General features: G+C 39.3%; 1 protein-coding gene across 1 annotated transcript in view; it reads left to right on the top strand.

Annotated features, from left to right (window-relative positions):
• Positions 1-1,055: 1,055 nt before the first annotated feature.
• The window catches only part of LOC109088579 (tetraspanin-4-like), a 36,337-nt gene continuing 21,393 nt past the window's right edge, over positions 1,056-15,999 (top strand). Inside the window, exons 1-2 of the mRNA XM_019102748.2 lie at positions 1,056-2,504; positions 15,239-15,430. Of these exons, the coding sequence (XP_018958293.1) occupies positions 2,196-2,504; positions 15,239-15,430 (501 nt within the window). The 5' untranslated portion in view covers positions 1,056-2,195. The remainder of the gene's footprint in view (positions 2,505-15,238; positions 15,431-15,999) is intronic.

The raw sequence follows: 15,999 nt of genomic DNA, 5'->3' as shown, positions 1-15,999 counted from the left end.
TCATTTTTTATTTTGGGCCATTCATTCCAAAATTATACACATTTTGTTTGTTTGCATTTGTTTGTATATGTGTTTTTAAAGCTAATCAGATTCACCATTGAATTGCTTAGACAGGGATAGAGTCAGAAGAGCTGAGTAGAGAGAGACAGTGGCGCTCGTGATCATGAAGGCAGGGTTACTGAGGTTTAGAGAGACTCTCTGCTAATGAGGTTGGCTGCATTAATGCTAGTTGGGAATAAAAGCATTTATCAGGAGCAGATGAGATATAATTTTTTTTTATATTTAAAGATTTTTCAACTGATGATTCAAACACGAGTTTTGAGCAGTGTACAGTAGTGTAGCGCTTGTTGTTTGTCGTTTCTCCGATCACAAATGCAGACATGGTTTTGTTTATGCAGCGTGATACGCAACATAACACAACGCGTAAAAACACAGTATAAATCATTATTATCTGTAAATAATCTGGATGCAGCAAATGCCTCATTTGTAATGGGTTTTATTGGTTTTGCCTTGTCGTGCTGGGAGACGCCACGTCATATGACCCCTTTAACAGAAACACCTGTGAATATGACAAGAAAAAAACACTAAAGACATAAATATATGTTAGCAGGGGAAGAAATATGTTGAAAGAACTGATTCAATAATGATTAGCTCACTCAGATGCATCCTGTGTATTCAAATTCAAAAAATATGAGTCTTAATTATGAAATGTTAACAGAATCAAAACAAAGACACACACTGCCATTTACTCTTATCGGGATGAATGTCAGTGAGCATGTATCGTGCTGATACACACCAGCAGCTCATGAATATAGGAGGAAACAGGAAAACAGCAAGAGACATGAGGAGAGATGCAGAACCAGAAATGAAAGAGTGTGTTGCAGAGGAGATATTCTGCATCACACTGCTGTAACAACTAGTTTGGATTGGTGTGGATTGAGAAGCTTTGAGATGTAGAGAAGCTGTGTGTTGAAGGAAGATGGTGAGCAGTGGAAGACGATTGGTTGAGCTGTGAGGAGGCGTGGCCAGAGTCTGAATGATTTGTGCAACAGTAACCAGAGAGAGAGAGAGAGAGAGGAGGCGAGAGACTGTGTGCAGTCAGTGTGTGTGTGTGTGTTTGAGGGGGTGTATGAGCACAGGAATAATCGCAGGAAAGACACAGAGAGAGACAGGCGGTGTGGATTCTGTTCTGCGGTAGCTGTTGGGCTCTTGCCTCCTGTGAGGACTGTGCTTTATACCAGGAGAGACGCAGCAGAGGACAGAAGAGGGTTGATGGAGGGAAGCTATTAAACCCAAAGTGCGAACGCTCTGCCGGACCTCTGAATCCAAAGACAAAGACGCAAAGGTAGAAGGATAAAGAGGTGGCATGAATAAGGAAAGAAACTGACTGTAGGTTTGCCAGAAAATGAGAAGCAAAATAAGGGACAGGTTGAAGAAATGATGCATTGGTTCAAAATTGAAGATTGAACCTCAACTGACAAAACAGGACAAGCCTCTGTGTATTAAAAAAAAAATGTTTCAGTTAATCTGTATTCATCTGTCCGTTCATGCTGTCTGGGAAATCTTCAGATGATTTGGAGGTTAAGAAAATACTGGATTTTTTTTGCATGGTCCAGCTGTGAGCAAGACTTCTCGTAGTTCCCCTAGTAGATATCCAACAGGACAAGGGTTGTTTATTTATTAGGTGGCCAGGCCAGAGGCACAAGTGCCAGCATGCACATGTCAGAAATGAATTTGGTCAAATGCATGGTTGTAAAGAGGTTAACTGCTATGCATCATTGTGGCAAGACATCTTCCCTAGTGAAGCATCATTAGAGCACATATGCCATTGACTGAGGCTCCAGAAGGTATTAATTGCATTGCAGGAAATTACTGAAGTGCATCTGAAAGATATTGAATCAGAAGTTAAAAGTGATTATACACTGCTAAGGACTGTGGGTGGACCTCTGTTGGACTTTATTGGCTTGTGGACCAAAGACCGCTGCCATCTTCTTAAGTTCCTGTTTTAAAAAAATCTATACTCCTTTTCATCAAAAAAACAAATAATGGCCATGTTTTAATGATTGTGGGCTTGTGCTTTACAACTTGCTGTCTTATCACTTTTCTTACTTTGTGACTTCAGTCTTGTAAAAGTGGGGATCATTTGGCCCCTGGGGGTCCGGGCTGCGGCCCCGGCCCCGGCCCCCAAACCAAAAATGCGTCGCTCAAGTACAGATGAAACCCCATACCACCGGAGTCCCTCTCTGGACAGCAAGGGCTCGCCGCCTCTGCGCTACAGCGGGGAGTACGAGTACCACAGCTCGCCCTTCGTCTTCGGCCTTCGTACCACACCGGGCTCAAAGAAAGCTACAGCCAGCTACACCACTGCACATGGCCGGAAATATGTGGTGTTTTACCTCGATCTGTCCTTCATCTTCCTTCTAGAGCTGCGGCGCTGCAGGATGGCTGAGGGCTGCCTGAGGGCCCTGAGATACGGGATGGTTTTCTTCAATCTGCTCTTCTGGGTGAGTGTGAGTCTTGTATATTCAATCTCTTCTGTTATTCTCTTCAAATGGCTCTGCTTGAGAGTCGCTAGCCCCTTTCACACAGTAATACCAGTAAATTGCCATAAAATTACCAGAACAATTTAACCGGTAAATTCAAAAATGCACTGTTCACACAGTCAACGACATTCCGTATTTTTTCTGGAAAAGCACCATTCACACATCCATTCCAAAATACTGGTAAATTCTGTGACATCATTAACCTCTAAACAGCTGCGCTTGTATTGGTAAACATGGAGGGGAATATACTGTTAGTATTTTAGTTGATGGTTTAATTTTTGTTTCAAACTTTCGCATTTATGCAGCTGCTTTTGTCACAAAGACCACAAACCAAAATACTGAACTATAGGAGAAAAAAATGATGTCACTAGCATCTGAAGGCAGAGGAGCTATTTGCAGCAACAAAACAACACTACCACTTCATTTGTGATAGTCGTTTATTTTCAGATATTTAAGTCGCAATGTTTTCAGTTAACTGAGTACCTGACTTTTTGTTCTGTGAATGCCTTGCTCTTGGAGACAGTTAGTCATTTTATCATACGTTACTGCATCACTAACAGATCCTCTCAGATGACGACAAATTTCTTCATCCGCCCGAATAAGGAGAATCGCTTTAATTTTACTGTCACTCCAGTTGGATGGCATTTCTTTTATTTTCGTAAACAGTGCGGAGTGAATTGTTATAATTGTCCCGGAGTAGACATCTTACGTCACTGCGTTCTGAACTCGTACGTGCTCATACCGGTAATTTTCCTTCTGCATTAACACACAGCAGAATTCTGGCAATTTACTGGTAATGTTACAACTTCTCATACTGGTAAATTGCCGAAATGAATTTACCGGTGTTTTTGAAAAGATCCTGTTCACACATGATCTCTTTACGGCAATTTACCAGTCATTTTCCAGAAAAATCTGTATGTGTGAAAAGGGCTAATGTTAAAGGAATAATTCACTCATGTTGTCCTAAACCTGATTGACTTCCTTTCTACAAATGTTTAGCTGAATGTTTGAGCTGCTGTTTTCCATACAATGACAATGATAGTGAACAGTTTATAGTTATCCTTGATAGTTTTTGTCCTGACTTGAGTCAGATGAGTCTCTGTTCTCTGGTGTTTTTGAGATGATATAGACCCACAGTAATTATTGGTGTGTGATCACAACAGATCAGGCTTAAATAATTTAAAATAATGGTTTCTTTGGTAAGAGCAGGGGTGCCCAACCGATCGACTGTCCTGCAACATTCAGCTCCAGTCCTAGTCAAACACACCTGAAGCAACTAGTTAAGGTCTTCAGGATCACTTAAAAATTAAAGACAAGGGTGTTTGATCAGGGTTGGAGCTAAACGATCGCCAGGAGCAGGGTTGGGCACCCCTGGGTTAGAGTGTGTCTACTAAAATCATTAATGTGGTGCTCGTACTTAATGTGTGCCCTTCCTGCATAGTTCAGATCCATCCCTGATCAAACACATCTTAACCTGCTAATGAAGATCTTCAGGAACACGTGATAATTACAGACAGGTGTGTTTGATCAGGGTTGAAACTGACCTCTGTATGTCCGTAGATCTCCAGGACAGGATTGGGGATAGGATTTGTTGTTTGCTGCCACTGTCATTTTTTTACTTGTCACACAGTACTGCTGAACACATTTCAGTAATGACCCGTCCTCTTTAAGAAACCAATAAACCTGAAGCATAGTGGTATCAGCTCAGCTCACACTGCTTCTGCTACTTGAGTGTTTTTTATGTGAGTACGCAAGTTTGTGTGTGTGTGTGTGTGTGTGTGCGCGCGCACATGAATGTGAACAGAATAGTAATAGCGTATGTCAGGTGAGCTGGTGTATTTTGTATCTCTGGACGTCATCTGTGCTTCAGTGCTTAACATGAATGCCTTAAAATGTCTTTTCTGTTTGGAACAGCCACATCTGATCTGTGTTGGAGAACCCCTTATTCTTATTTATCAAGTGACCACTGCTTGGCACAGTTCATTTAAAGGGTCGTATTGCACATTTTTTGAAGACTTTTCTTTATTTTGGCAAACAAGTAAAACATTGAATAAACATTACAAAAAATGCCTTTAAGAGTCAAAACCCTATTTGCTCTAAATACAGGTGCAAACAGGGTCATGTGACTGGATCTCTGAAACCATGTGAGCGTAGTTACCTCCGCTGTCCATCCTTAATGCGTCCTGGAGCACAGGCAAGCTCAACCTAACTGCCACTAACCCTATTCACAACCCTAAAGTGCTGTGATTAAGAGCACCAAAAGAAAATGATTCAAACTTCGCTGCTCTAAAACAAAACACACAGATTATAGGGATTAAAAATTTTGATGATATTCAATTTATATAACATTTTTCCATTTGCTCTCGAAAACTGCACAGATCTGTTTTGAAATACATTATCAGATTAACGCTGTTAAACATTTGGTAAATAGAAACCTTTGCCGCTCTTCACAGAGTGTTTAAGCATCAGCTGTAAGATGTGAGTGAAACTCTCTTACTGTCTTTTTCAGCAAAACATTATCATTATCACAATATACAATATTTCCTCTTTATGTCATCAGCAAAGAAATTGTATTGATATTGCTAATATTCAATGTATCAGCCATTCCTAACAGATTACAATCAAAATCTCCCGACCTTGTGATCGGATCATCCAAATCCATTTAATGGCGAGTGAAAATAGGGCCGTTCTTGCTTTCAAGCTGTGATATTTTTAAATTATTTCTCTATTTTCTGTAAGATCTGTATGGGGTTAGAGAGTTGATGCTGATGCACATTCATTTCATTCACTCCCAAGAGACACACAATCACTAACACACACGCAAACACACACTCACTTGTTTACTTCTAAAAGCAGTTTCTGAAACGGTGCACTTCCACCTAAGAATAAGCAGTCATTTTTCCTGCTGTGTGTAATTATACCTCGCTGTCTAACACCACGTTTGTCGACACCCATAGTTTAAGTAAATGTGATATAAAGAGCAATTAGTAAACAAGACAAATTCAATGTCACTAGACAAATGTTAGCAATGTAAAAATACTCCAGTGTTTTTAATTAAAGAACACTAGCTAGTATTGTTTAAAATTATACCAAATACAGCATATCTATCAGCAGAGATATGCGTCATCTGACATATTTATATTTTGCTGTAGCCGTGTGACCTTAAAGTTGAAAAAAGGTTGAAAAAAAAGACAAACAAAAGAAACATCATCCCACTTTCAACCTCATTTTGTTCCAGCAAATTTCTTAAAATGTATAAATATTTTTATGAACATAAACAGATTCAAAAACTAAAACTGAACAGGTCTCAGAGATGATGAACAGAAACAGGGTTCAGTATCAAAAGTGACAGTGAGTCCTCATGGACTGAACTACGTAGATCTGACAGTTCTTGCTGTGAGATATTTCTCCACTCTTCCATCAAGACATTTGCTGGTTTTTGGATGTTGTTACATGTAGTTTGCCACTGCAATCTAATTACCTACCGCCTGTGAAGAATAAAGGTCTTTTCACACTTGAACTAGTCAACTCTGGGTCATTCTAAAAGTTTCACACTATTAAGACTTTGTTTGGGGTTAACAATTAACCCTGTGTATTCATAATCTGGGGTTAGTTGCATAAACATGGCCACTATCATGTAAGTGTGTTTTAAAAAACAGTTTGACCAACAAGCAGTAGACAGGAGGTAATCTGTCAAATTTGGAGTACTAGAATACTAACTTTTTAAGACTAAGCTGTTTATGGAACCGGTACCAGATGTTTCACACTGTACACTTCTTAATCGCTGGGTTAACACATTCTTATTTGCAGTGTCAATGATTGGAGTTTTCATAACAGCTCTAGCATTGCACATCCTCATATTATATATTGCCCTGTACTATCAAGTTCCTAAATGGACTTTTTGGACTATACATGAAAGAATGATTAAATAATAAATTGATAATTAATAAATAAATTCTCTTTTTCACTTCAGTTCATGTGTTTTCCCTCACCGCTTGACATCTGTCCCCTCAAATGCTGAAACACTGTTTACATAATGCGCTGTGTTTCTGTGATGGCCCAAAGCACATGGAAATGAGGCACGTGATTGGCTGGCAGCTGCTAAGCATTTAATATTCTAACACTGCATCATTCACACTGAACACGTTTGGCAAAGGCTCTGGAGCAGGGTTTCATAACCTGGGTAAAAAGCACTGCTAACCTCACTTAAATCAGTCTGGTTGGTTAGGGTTCACTGTTTTTACATTGTATCATTAAACCAGAATCAGACAATGTATCAATGTAAATCTCTCTCTGGACATTCAGTGATACAGCAATGAACATGGCAAAGGATACAACGATATAGTTGATTTAGAAAGGGTTAATGTTATCAGTGGAGTACAGTATATTATACATTTCTTCCAAAGCGCTGGTCACTCATCACTCTGACAAAGTATAAAAACTGAGAAATCGAAATACTGTGAGAAACGTTTAACTCTTTGAACTCTGATGATGTTACAGCACAGTTGCCAATTGAAAGGATTCTTAGCAATAAATCTTAGAAAATATGAAAGTCATACTATGAGCCGCCAATGTTTTAAAAGTGTCAGAAAAATGAAAGTGAAAGAAAAGGGAAAAATACAAAACAAAATCACAACACTGAGACAGTGGAGGCTCATCCTGTAATCTAAATATAGTGATAATGCCTGTTGTATGGCCTAAAAAATACAGCATCTTACATTTCTCATAGTCTTTAATAAGGCCACTGTCGGTATCACCATGGCAACTATTTTTCATTCAAGTATTTCTCAGCCACTCATGTGAGTGCAAGTAAACTAAAAGATGTCCATTATAGCATTTGTACTGTGGTAGTTTTATAATCTACAGATTATTTAAGTCTTGGTTTATATCCTGAGTTATGAATAATTAGCCTGCAGACAGTTCCACTGGAATATTACTAGGATTCTCTTTCTTCATCATTCAGTACCATGATAGAAGACATTGGGTGCCAAATTTTTTTTTTTTTTTTAGATGAAGGTATTATGTTTTCTTTTGTTTTGTTGTACATTCAATTCAAGTTTATTTGTATAGCGCTTTTTACGATACAAATAATTGCAAAGCAACTTTACAGAAAATTAAGTTTCTACAATATTTAGTAGTAGCTTATCAGTGGTGACTGTCAGTTTATGTTTATACGGCAGAAATGTTCAGAAAAATCAATAAAAGACGTAAACAAACAGACGATTAACACTATTAACAGCAATTATGCAATCAAACTTAGAGCAAAATGTGGTAGTTCTGTATGTTGTCTCTGGGTTAGCATCATCTGAGGTCCTCTGAGGGGTTGGCATCATCTCTTCTCAGGTGTTCTGGATACAGACTGGAGCTTGTGTAAATCCTAGGGCAAAACAGAGAAACAAATGGAGACATAATTAGCGTAGCTGCTGTTCCAACCAAGTAAAATTAATTAGTTCAACCCAAGTTAAAGAATAATAATAAGCATTTGATCAGATATAACTGCAGTCCAAAATTATGAGATGCATTATTTGAATGCTTGGCCAGAGATGTGTTTTTAATCTAGATTTAAACAGAGGAAGTGTGTCTGAACCCCGAACATTATCAGGAAGGCTATTCCAGAGTTTGGGAACCAAAAGTGAAAAAGCTCTACCTCCTTTAGTGGACTTTGCTATCCTAGGTACTATCAAAAGTCCATCATTTTGTGACCTTAGGGAGCATGATGGATTGTAGCGTGGTAGAAGACTAGTTAGGTACGCAGGAGCTAAGCCATTAAGGGCCTTATAAGTAAGTAATAATATTTTGTAACTGATACGGAAATTAATAGGTAGCCAGTGCGGAGACTGTAAAATTGGGGTAATATGATCATATTTTCTTGACCTGGTAAGGACTCTAGCCGCTGCATTTTGGACTACCTGCGCTGCATTTCAATATGAGTTATTCTTCATGTTTTAATTTTATCAGTGTTTGTGCAGAGACCATGGGGCTGAAACATTTCTGACGCAGCCATGCACACTTACTAGAGCGTCTCATTCAAGCGTTTAGCGCTGAGCAGGGCTCCATAGTCCTGGACTAGTAAAGACAATCCTCACTAGAATACAGCCCTCCGTTTGAGAAACACCCAGTGTGTTATTAATCCAATATCCTAAAATGTTACATTTTAAAGTAAAGCAGGACTAAAACATCCTCTCTAAACAAACCTATTGAATGTTGTTCTATACCTGTAATTGTTATGCGCTCAGTATTTTTATGACTTCTAATGGCAACAGGAAATGGTTTGATCTAATATGAAAAGGAGAAGGGAAAGAGAAGATTCCTGTCTACATCCTCTAGATGAATAAATGATTTTGACACCTTATTATTGGTCAGGACTTCAGTTATGAACAGATTTATTTAGGCTTTTATTCACATGTAAAGATTCATCAATGCGCACACACAGAGAGCACATCTAACATGGCAGCTCAAACAGCAAATCACACAAAGACAATCATCATCGTCTGTGTGAGCCTCCCTTTACCACGTTTTAATCACTAATATACGAGCATGAATAGAAACAGGGAGGTGGATCACACGTCCAAACCTTATGTGAAAATATTTTTTTCTGATTTTTGTTACAATATCATGCAGGCAAATGAAGCCACACCAATCACAAGCATTTCTAAACACTCGTAGGGTCATCTTTTTCTGTCCTTTGAGGGAACCCGCCTAGTCATAGAGTATTGTTGAATCAAACACATATTTACTGCAGCTAAAAACATAAGCGGTTCATGGTTTACCAGACAAGAGTCTGTCCATGTCTAAAGTTCAGCTCAATGATAAAGTGCCCCTCTAACATTCAAATCTACTAATTAATATGTAATGTATACATACACATGAACTGATTATTTTAATGGATTTGCAATGAACGCATCATAACAAGTAAACTTTATTTCTATAGCACTTTACAACACAGTCAGAAATAAACAGGAAAATAACTAAATTCACATTTAGCTATAAAGCAGCTCTAAAAAAGACAATAGTGTCATTTTTCAGATCAGTTCAGTTCAGTGTTGGTTGAGTTCAGATTAATAACAGTTTGAAGTTCATCAGTTTGAGCTGAGTTCAATTCAGCTGTAAAGCAGCGCTACGGCGCAGTTGAAGTTTCATTCCCATCCCAAGTAAATTTGATGATATTAGTGAATGTTAAGTGTCTTTAGAACACAACTTAGCAAGAAGGCAATGGAACACAAGGAACCAAAACTTTAAAAAAAAAAAAAAATCTTTATATTGTAATCATTATGATCACATCATGTAATCGTTGTGGTTCACTGTTTCTACTTAAATGAATACATGAGGTCAACTGCATGATTTGTATAATCTACATTTCTGCCATATGAACATTACTCTGAGGATCACTCTTAAATGTAATAAATAAACATTATTTTCGGTGAAGCTGCTTTGAAATGAGAAAATCACTATACAAATAAATGTGTATTTAATTGAATATGTAACGAGGTACCCTGAGGGTTCTTTGCCCGAAAAGGCTTGAAAGCTGCTGTTGTAAAGTATTCAGTAATATGTGCTGCTAATGTTAACCAAGCCGTCTGAGGAACCAACGGGATTTTGGAGGTTCTTTTTTATTTTCTTGGCTTTGGGAAAGCTATTTAGCACAATGGTCCTCCACTGGATGTCAACTGAGCAGAAATCCCTAGAAACATTGCAAGAAAATACTCAAATCCTACACAGCAGGCTTTAAACCCTGCATTACAACTCTTCTTTTCACAGATTTCAGACTGAAGAATCTCTGCCCAACTCAGTGCAATACTGTGACTCTGTATTGCCGTGTTGTTTGAGCATCACAGGGACAGTGTTCTTTTTGAAAACAGTTTGGTGCTGCTGCCACCATCCTGCCGCTGATGATGCCATTGAGATGCATGGTGAAACTTTATCAATAAATCCTCCAGAAAGCATTGACAAGGCATTCCGTGACCACCAGGATAACAAAAAAACCTGATGTACTTCTGATCACAAGCCTCTAGTGCTTCATTGGCTTGCAGTGTCAAAAAAACTGCTCAACTGATCAAGCTGTGTTCAGCAAAATACTGTCGATAGATGGCTTGTCTAGCCAGTCAACACACATGACATCATTCCTTGTGCAAATGAAAAAAGGCGGCATGGGATCGAGCCACAACTCTAGCTTTTTATCTTGGCTGTACACCGCCGAGCTCCAGAACATCTGCTTCAATGTAGGCAGCATTTTAAGAGATCATAATTATAAGCAGTATTCAAAGATGCCTTATTTTGCCCCAAATTCCAAGGCAGCATCCCATGCATTTTTGTAGAGGAGTAAATCCCATACTGCACTGCAACACTCAGTAAAAAACCCTTCCAAGATTCTGGAGAAAAATGTCAAATATAAATATAGTTCATTGTATACTGAAAAGCATTGTTTAAAGACTATAGAAAAATGGTCTAGTTTACCCAGTATTTTGTTTGCTTTCTATTATTGCTTATCCTACAGCAAAGTATTGAAATCAGTTGTGAGTGGAGTCTCCTGTACCTGTGGAGTCTCCCTTCGCGTAAGGAGTGCCATATGATAAGTTAAAATTCAAACTCCAAGCTAATAAATATGACAAGCATGGCATTGATTGGCTGTGTGTGTGAATGTACCTACTTATTTTGGGGACAAATTTATACTGAAAAGTGGGCTAAACCTGACAAAAACTTCCAAAACCTCCCTTTAGGGATGTCCTCATTTGTAAAACTGGTATAAAAATCAATAAATAAATAAATTGTAAAAACATTTTCTGTTAGTTAGGCTGAAATGGATAACTATCTGCAAAGACTTCCTTTGTTGTTATAAACTGTCCCTATTTAGATGTGAGATATGTCCTATTAATGTCATGTAAAAATCACATGCATTTATGAATTTTAAATGGACTACAGGAAGATCACAGAATGGCAGATCAGTGCCAAGAATCAATGTGAATGCGCAGATCTTTCCAGCATCTCTAACTCACAACAGATACACTCTCCATCTCATGCTTAAGAACAACCTTATCCTGGATGCTGGTGTTCATGTTCTAGACAAAGAGGGTGCAGTGGAGAAACAAGAAGCATGGACTGTATGTGTGTCTGCATTGAGCATCAGATCTAGGCGTCTGTGTTGCGCTCAGCTAACAGCACCACATGCTTCTGTATTAATATTGCAGTCAGGCAGCATTGTCTCTCATGCAGCTGCGTCCCTGTATCTGCAGCACGCCGGGCCCCGGGGAACACACTGACCCAAATCAGCAAGACAAACACGTTTCACACCTGCATAAACAAGTTAACGGCCGCTAATGATGACACAATGAGCTGCACTGTCCGCTAACAAGGCAGGAGAGTGTAGAAAGCAGAGTCTCTGTGAACTGCATAAATGAAACGATGAAGGAAGTGAGTGAGAGGAAGAGAGAAACAGAAGAACAGGTGTGTGAGCAGCAGGGTGCTGACAGAAAAGAAGACACCTAGGAACAGAGCCAGACCACCTGCATCACAAAGCAGGTGCTTCTCCATCTTCTTTAGGCTTGTAGAGTCGAACGATTCCCTGCAGCGACTCTTATGGCGCTTTTCCACTGCATGGTACAGCACGGTATGGCTCGGTATGGTTCGCTTTTGGGGGGTTTTCCACTGGGTACAGTACCTGGTACCTGGTACTTTTTTTTAGTACCACCTTGGTTGAGGTTCCAAGTGCACCACACCATTACCAAAACATGACGTGTAAACTGCTGATCACGGATTGGCCGGGGAATCGTTACTACCTGCGTCACTGAACTTGCGACGCGAACATAACAGAACCGCTAGATTTAAATCAGCACAGCCAGCGAAGGATGGAATGCAACTGTTTTGAACAATTTCCCCTTTTTTAACAACCAAAAAGTTTCATAGTCTATTACAGAAGTACAGACGTTCCTCTCGTTGATAGCAGAGCGGTGGATCCAGCGAGAGCTTGATGGGGCGATGCGGAATGTAAAAAGATTTTTAGGAGTTGTGGCAGTAGAGGCGGCGCAACTATAACGACATTTGAATAATCCCGAACACTCTAAAGTGATACTAAACTGCAGTGGAAACGCAAACCAAGCCGAGTTGAGCTGAATCGTACCACGCAGTGGAAAAGCACCATTAGAGCATCACTGACGTGAAATAAACCATAGATTAACATCTATAGAATGGTCTAAATTCAGCAATTCAAACCAAAGGACTTCAGATGTGGCTCATCCGATCAGAATGTAGCTTTAGGTGTTAATTTGACTTTTAAAGGCTTTCTTTTGAATTCCAGTGTTTAGTAAAGCGAGGCTGTTTTTGCACTGATGTCATTCGTTTGTTCTGAATCATCTGATTTCATCTTTTGATTTGTGCTCATTTGATGCACCTTTCATTTTCATTTGTTATAAAATAAAATTGTTTATGAAAACAGTATTGTCAAAATCCAGAAATAAACCTTCTATACTGCATATTTACATCATTCTGTTTTATTTAGTGCCCAAACATGTTAACATGAAAACTGCTTACTTTTGTTCACATGGTCTTCAGAACATTAGTAGTTGAGTGATGGTTCAAATAGATAGATCATCTAGGTTATTACAGCAAGCTGTAATACATTTTTCCCCATTTACATGTATTTAACAGATGCTTTTATAAGCAACTTACAATAAAGCTGATTAAGAAATTCATCACAGAACAAACAGCATTGAGGCTATAGCACAGGTGAAGCTCGATCATCTCGTTCCTGTCTGTTCTTTTAGCCTCGGTTTGAGATCCAGCAGCAGAGACATGACGGTGATCACCCTCAGGCCATCCTAGGTATATATGACTTTTTACCAGAAGGTCACAGGTTCGAGTCTCGGTGCTGGCAGGAGTTGTAGGTGGAGGGAGTGAATGAACAGCGCTCTCTTCCACCCTCAATACCCATGACTGAAGTGTCCTTGAGCAAGGCACTGAACCCCCAGTTGCTCCCCAGGTGCTGGATATAGCTGCCCACAAATCCGAGTATGGGTTACCATACTTGGCAAATGTCACGACTTTCATATAGTAAGTACATGTAAGTAATTAATATTACTTAGTACTTAAATGTATAATTACACTGTAACAAGGACACCTAAAATAAAGTAAACTAAAGTAAAATAAAGTGTAACCAGAGGATGTCAGAGGATTTCGATATAAGCTTAGAGGAGACTGGTTTTCTTTTGGTGTAAACAAAACTTGGTTCTCGCGAGACTAACATATTCTCAGCAGAGCTCATGCTACATCTTTCATCATCCGCTGGAACACCACTCTCTCGGAATGGAAAACAGTCAGTGGAAGCTATACAGTTTATAGTTTAAAGTTTTAAATATGGATATTTTTCTTACACAAACGCATCGCTTCATACAGAAGGCCTTTACTCACCTCCAGAGCCATGCAGCACTTTTTATGATGGATGGATGCACTTTATTTTGATTCAAAATCTCGAGCCCCATTCACTGCCATTAAAAAGCTCGGAAGAGCCAGGACACAAAATAAAACTCTGACTGTATATGACAGTCTGAAAGAAGAAAGTCAGTGCACCTAGTATGGTTTGAGGGTGAGTAAATCATGGGGTAATTTTTTATTTTTGGGTGAACTAACCCTTTAAACCCCTGTGTTTCCCATCGTTCTTTGTCTGGTGTTATTTCCTTTATGGCTGTTTTCGTGAGTCCTTGTCTTGCCTTGTTTTTTGCCTTGTGTCTGGACGTACTTTGTGTTTTTGTTGTACTAAACGTTTGCTGTATTTGGATCCTCCGCTTCTCTTTCCCATAACCACAAGTTACACTACGGTATTCTACAGCACTTTACTCTGCATTTTAACGAGCCTCACAATTCAAGATTCAAGATTTTATTTGTCACAGACAAGTTATATAACATACAACAAGCAGTGAAAAGTAGGTCTGGCATACTCTTCATAGACTGTGCAAAAAATAAGAAGAAAATGAAATACAAAAAATCTAAAAGTCAAGTCACCTTTATTTATATAGCGCTTTTAACAATACAGATTGTGTCAGAGCAACTGTACAACATTAAATAGGAAAATAGTGTGTCAATAATGCAAAAAGGCAGTTAACCATTGAATTCAAGTGTGCAGGGAGTTACTGAGTAACCCTACACTACCAGAGTCTCTAAAGTGCAGTGTGTTTAATGTCCATGTTTAATAGTCTGATAGCGTGAGGGAAGAAGCTCCTTCTGAGCCTCACCGTTTTTGCCACTGCGGAGGTGTCTGTCTGACTATAGCAAATTAAACAGTGAATTTCCAGGGTGGGTGGAGTCTTTGAGGATCTTAATAGCCCTAGCTTTACATCTCCTGGTGTGGACGTCTTGCAGAGAGGGGAGATCAGCTCTGGAGATATGCTCAGCTGAGCACACTACTCTTTGCAGGGCTTTACGATCCTGGGCTCAGCTGTTTCCATACCACGATGAAAAGAAATGCTCTGAGTCATTATCTTTTATATATGTAAGCACATCTCTCATTCAGTGTGGAAGAGAACATGCCCTATTTAATCATTAGAAATGTGAAATGGTACATTGAAACAGTTCTAGATTAGTGGCACTAAGACGAATGTATGCCAATTGCCAAACATAAGAAATGTTTGTGTGAACAGCACTAGCCTGTTATTATGCACAGCATGTTTTGAGTATTTCTGTCAGCTCAGTCTTGTTCTCTCTCTCAGCTGGGCGGCTGTGGGATTCTGGGAGTGGGAGTTTGGCTTTCCATCACGCAGGGAAACTTTGCCACTCTCTCCTCATCTCTACCATCACTCTCCGCCGCCAATCTGCTCATCGCTGTGGGAAGCATCATCATGGTGATTGGCTGCCTGGGCTGTGTGGGCGCGGTCAAAGAGAACCGGCCCTTACTCCTGAGCGTAAGTAAACCAAACACACTAACATGCTTAAGAAAGAGCGAGCAAACAAAACATCCTGTTCGAGTAAGTAGAGTACAAATGTGAGATAATAATAAAAACCTCACTGGTTGCCATTTTGAAACTACACATTGTATGAATCAGAAGCTTGAGAAACAGCATTTTATCTTGAAGTGACGAGTTTGTTGGATGTTATGCATTTGAATCACAATTTGACTCTCTGCTCATTGTTCGAGTAATAAGATGCGGCACTTGAGTGGCAATACTGACGTCGAGTAGAGTTTGATGGCTGCGGTAATAGAGACACTAGCAGGAATTCAAATTAGCACCCGTGGGTAAAATACAGGAAAGCTTATTAGCATCATTTCCACTCCAAGAGGAACAGGTTAACATGAACACATCTGTCTGTCTTTGAGGATTTAACACAGTGTTTCTGCTGTGAGCTGACAGGAGAGAAAAACTATTTACCAAAGGTAATTGCCATCATCTTTATTACTGGTGTTCACAAGGATTATAAAGAAATAATGACAAGTAACAATTCCTACCAGCGTACATGACATCATAGTTTATAG

Source organism: Cyprinus carpio, chromosome A18, assembly GCF_018340385.1.
Source record: "Cyprinus carpio isolate SPL01 chromosome A18, ASM1834038v1, whole genome shotgun sequence".
Taxonomy (NCBI): Eukaryota; Metazoa; Chordata; class Actinopteri; order Cypriniformes; family Cyprinidae; genus Cyprinus; species Cyprinus carpio.
Note: the sequence above shows the minus strand (reverse complement) of the source record. Positions and strands in the feature narration are given on the sequence as shown.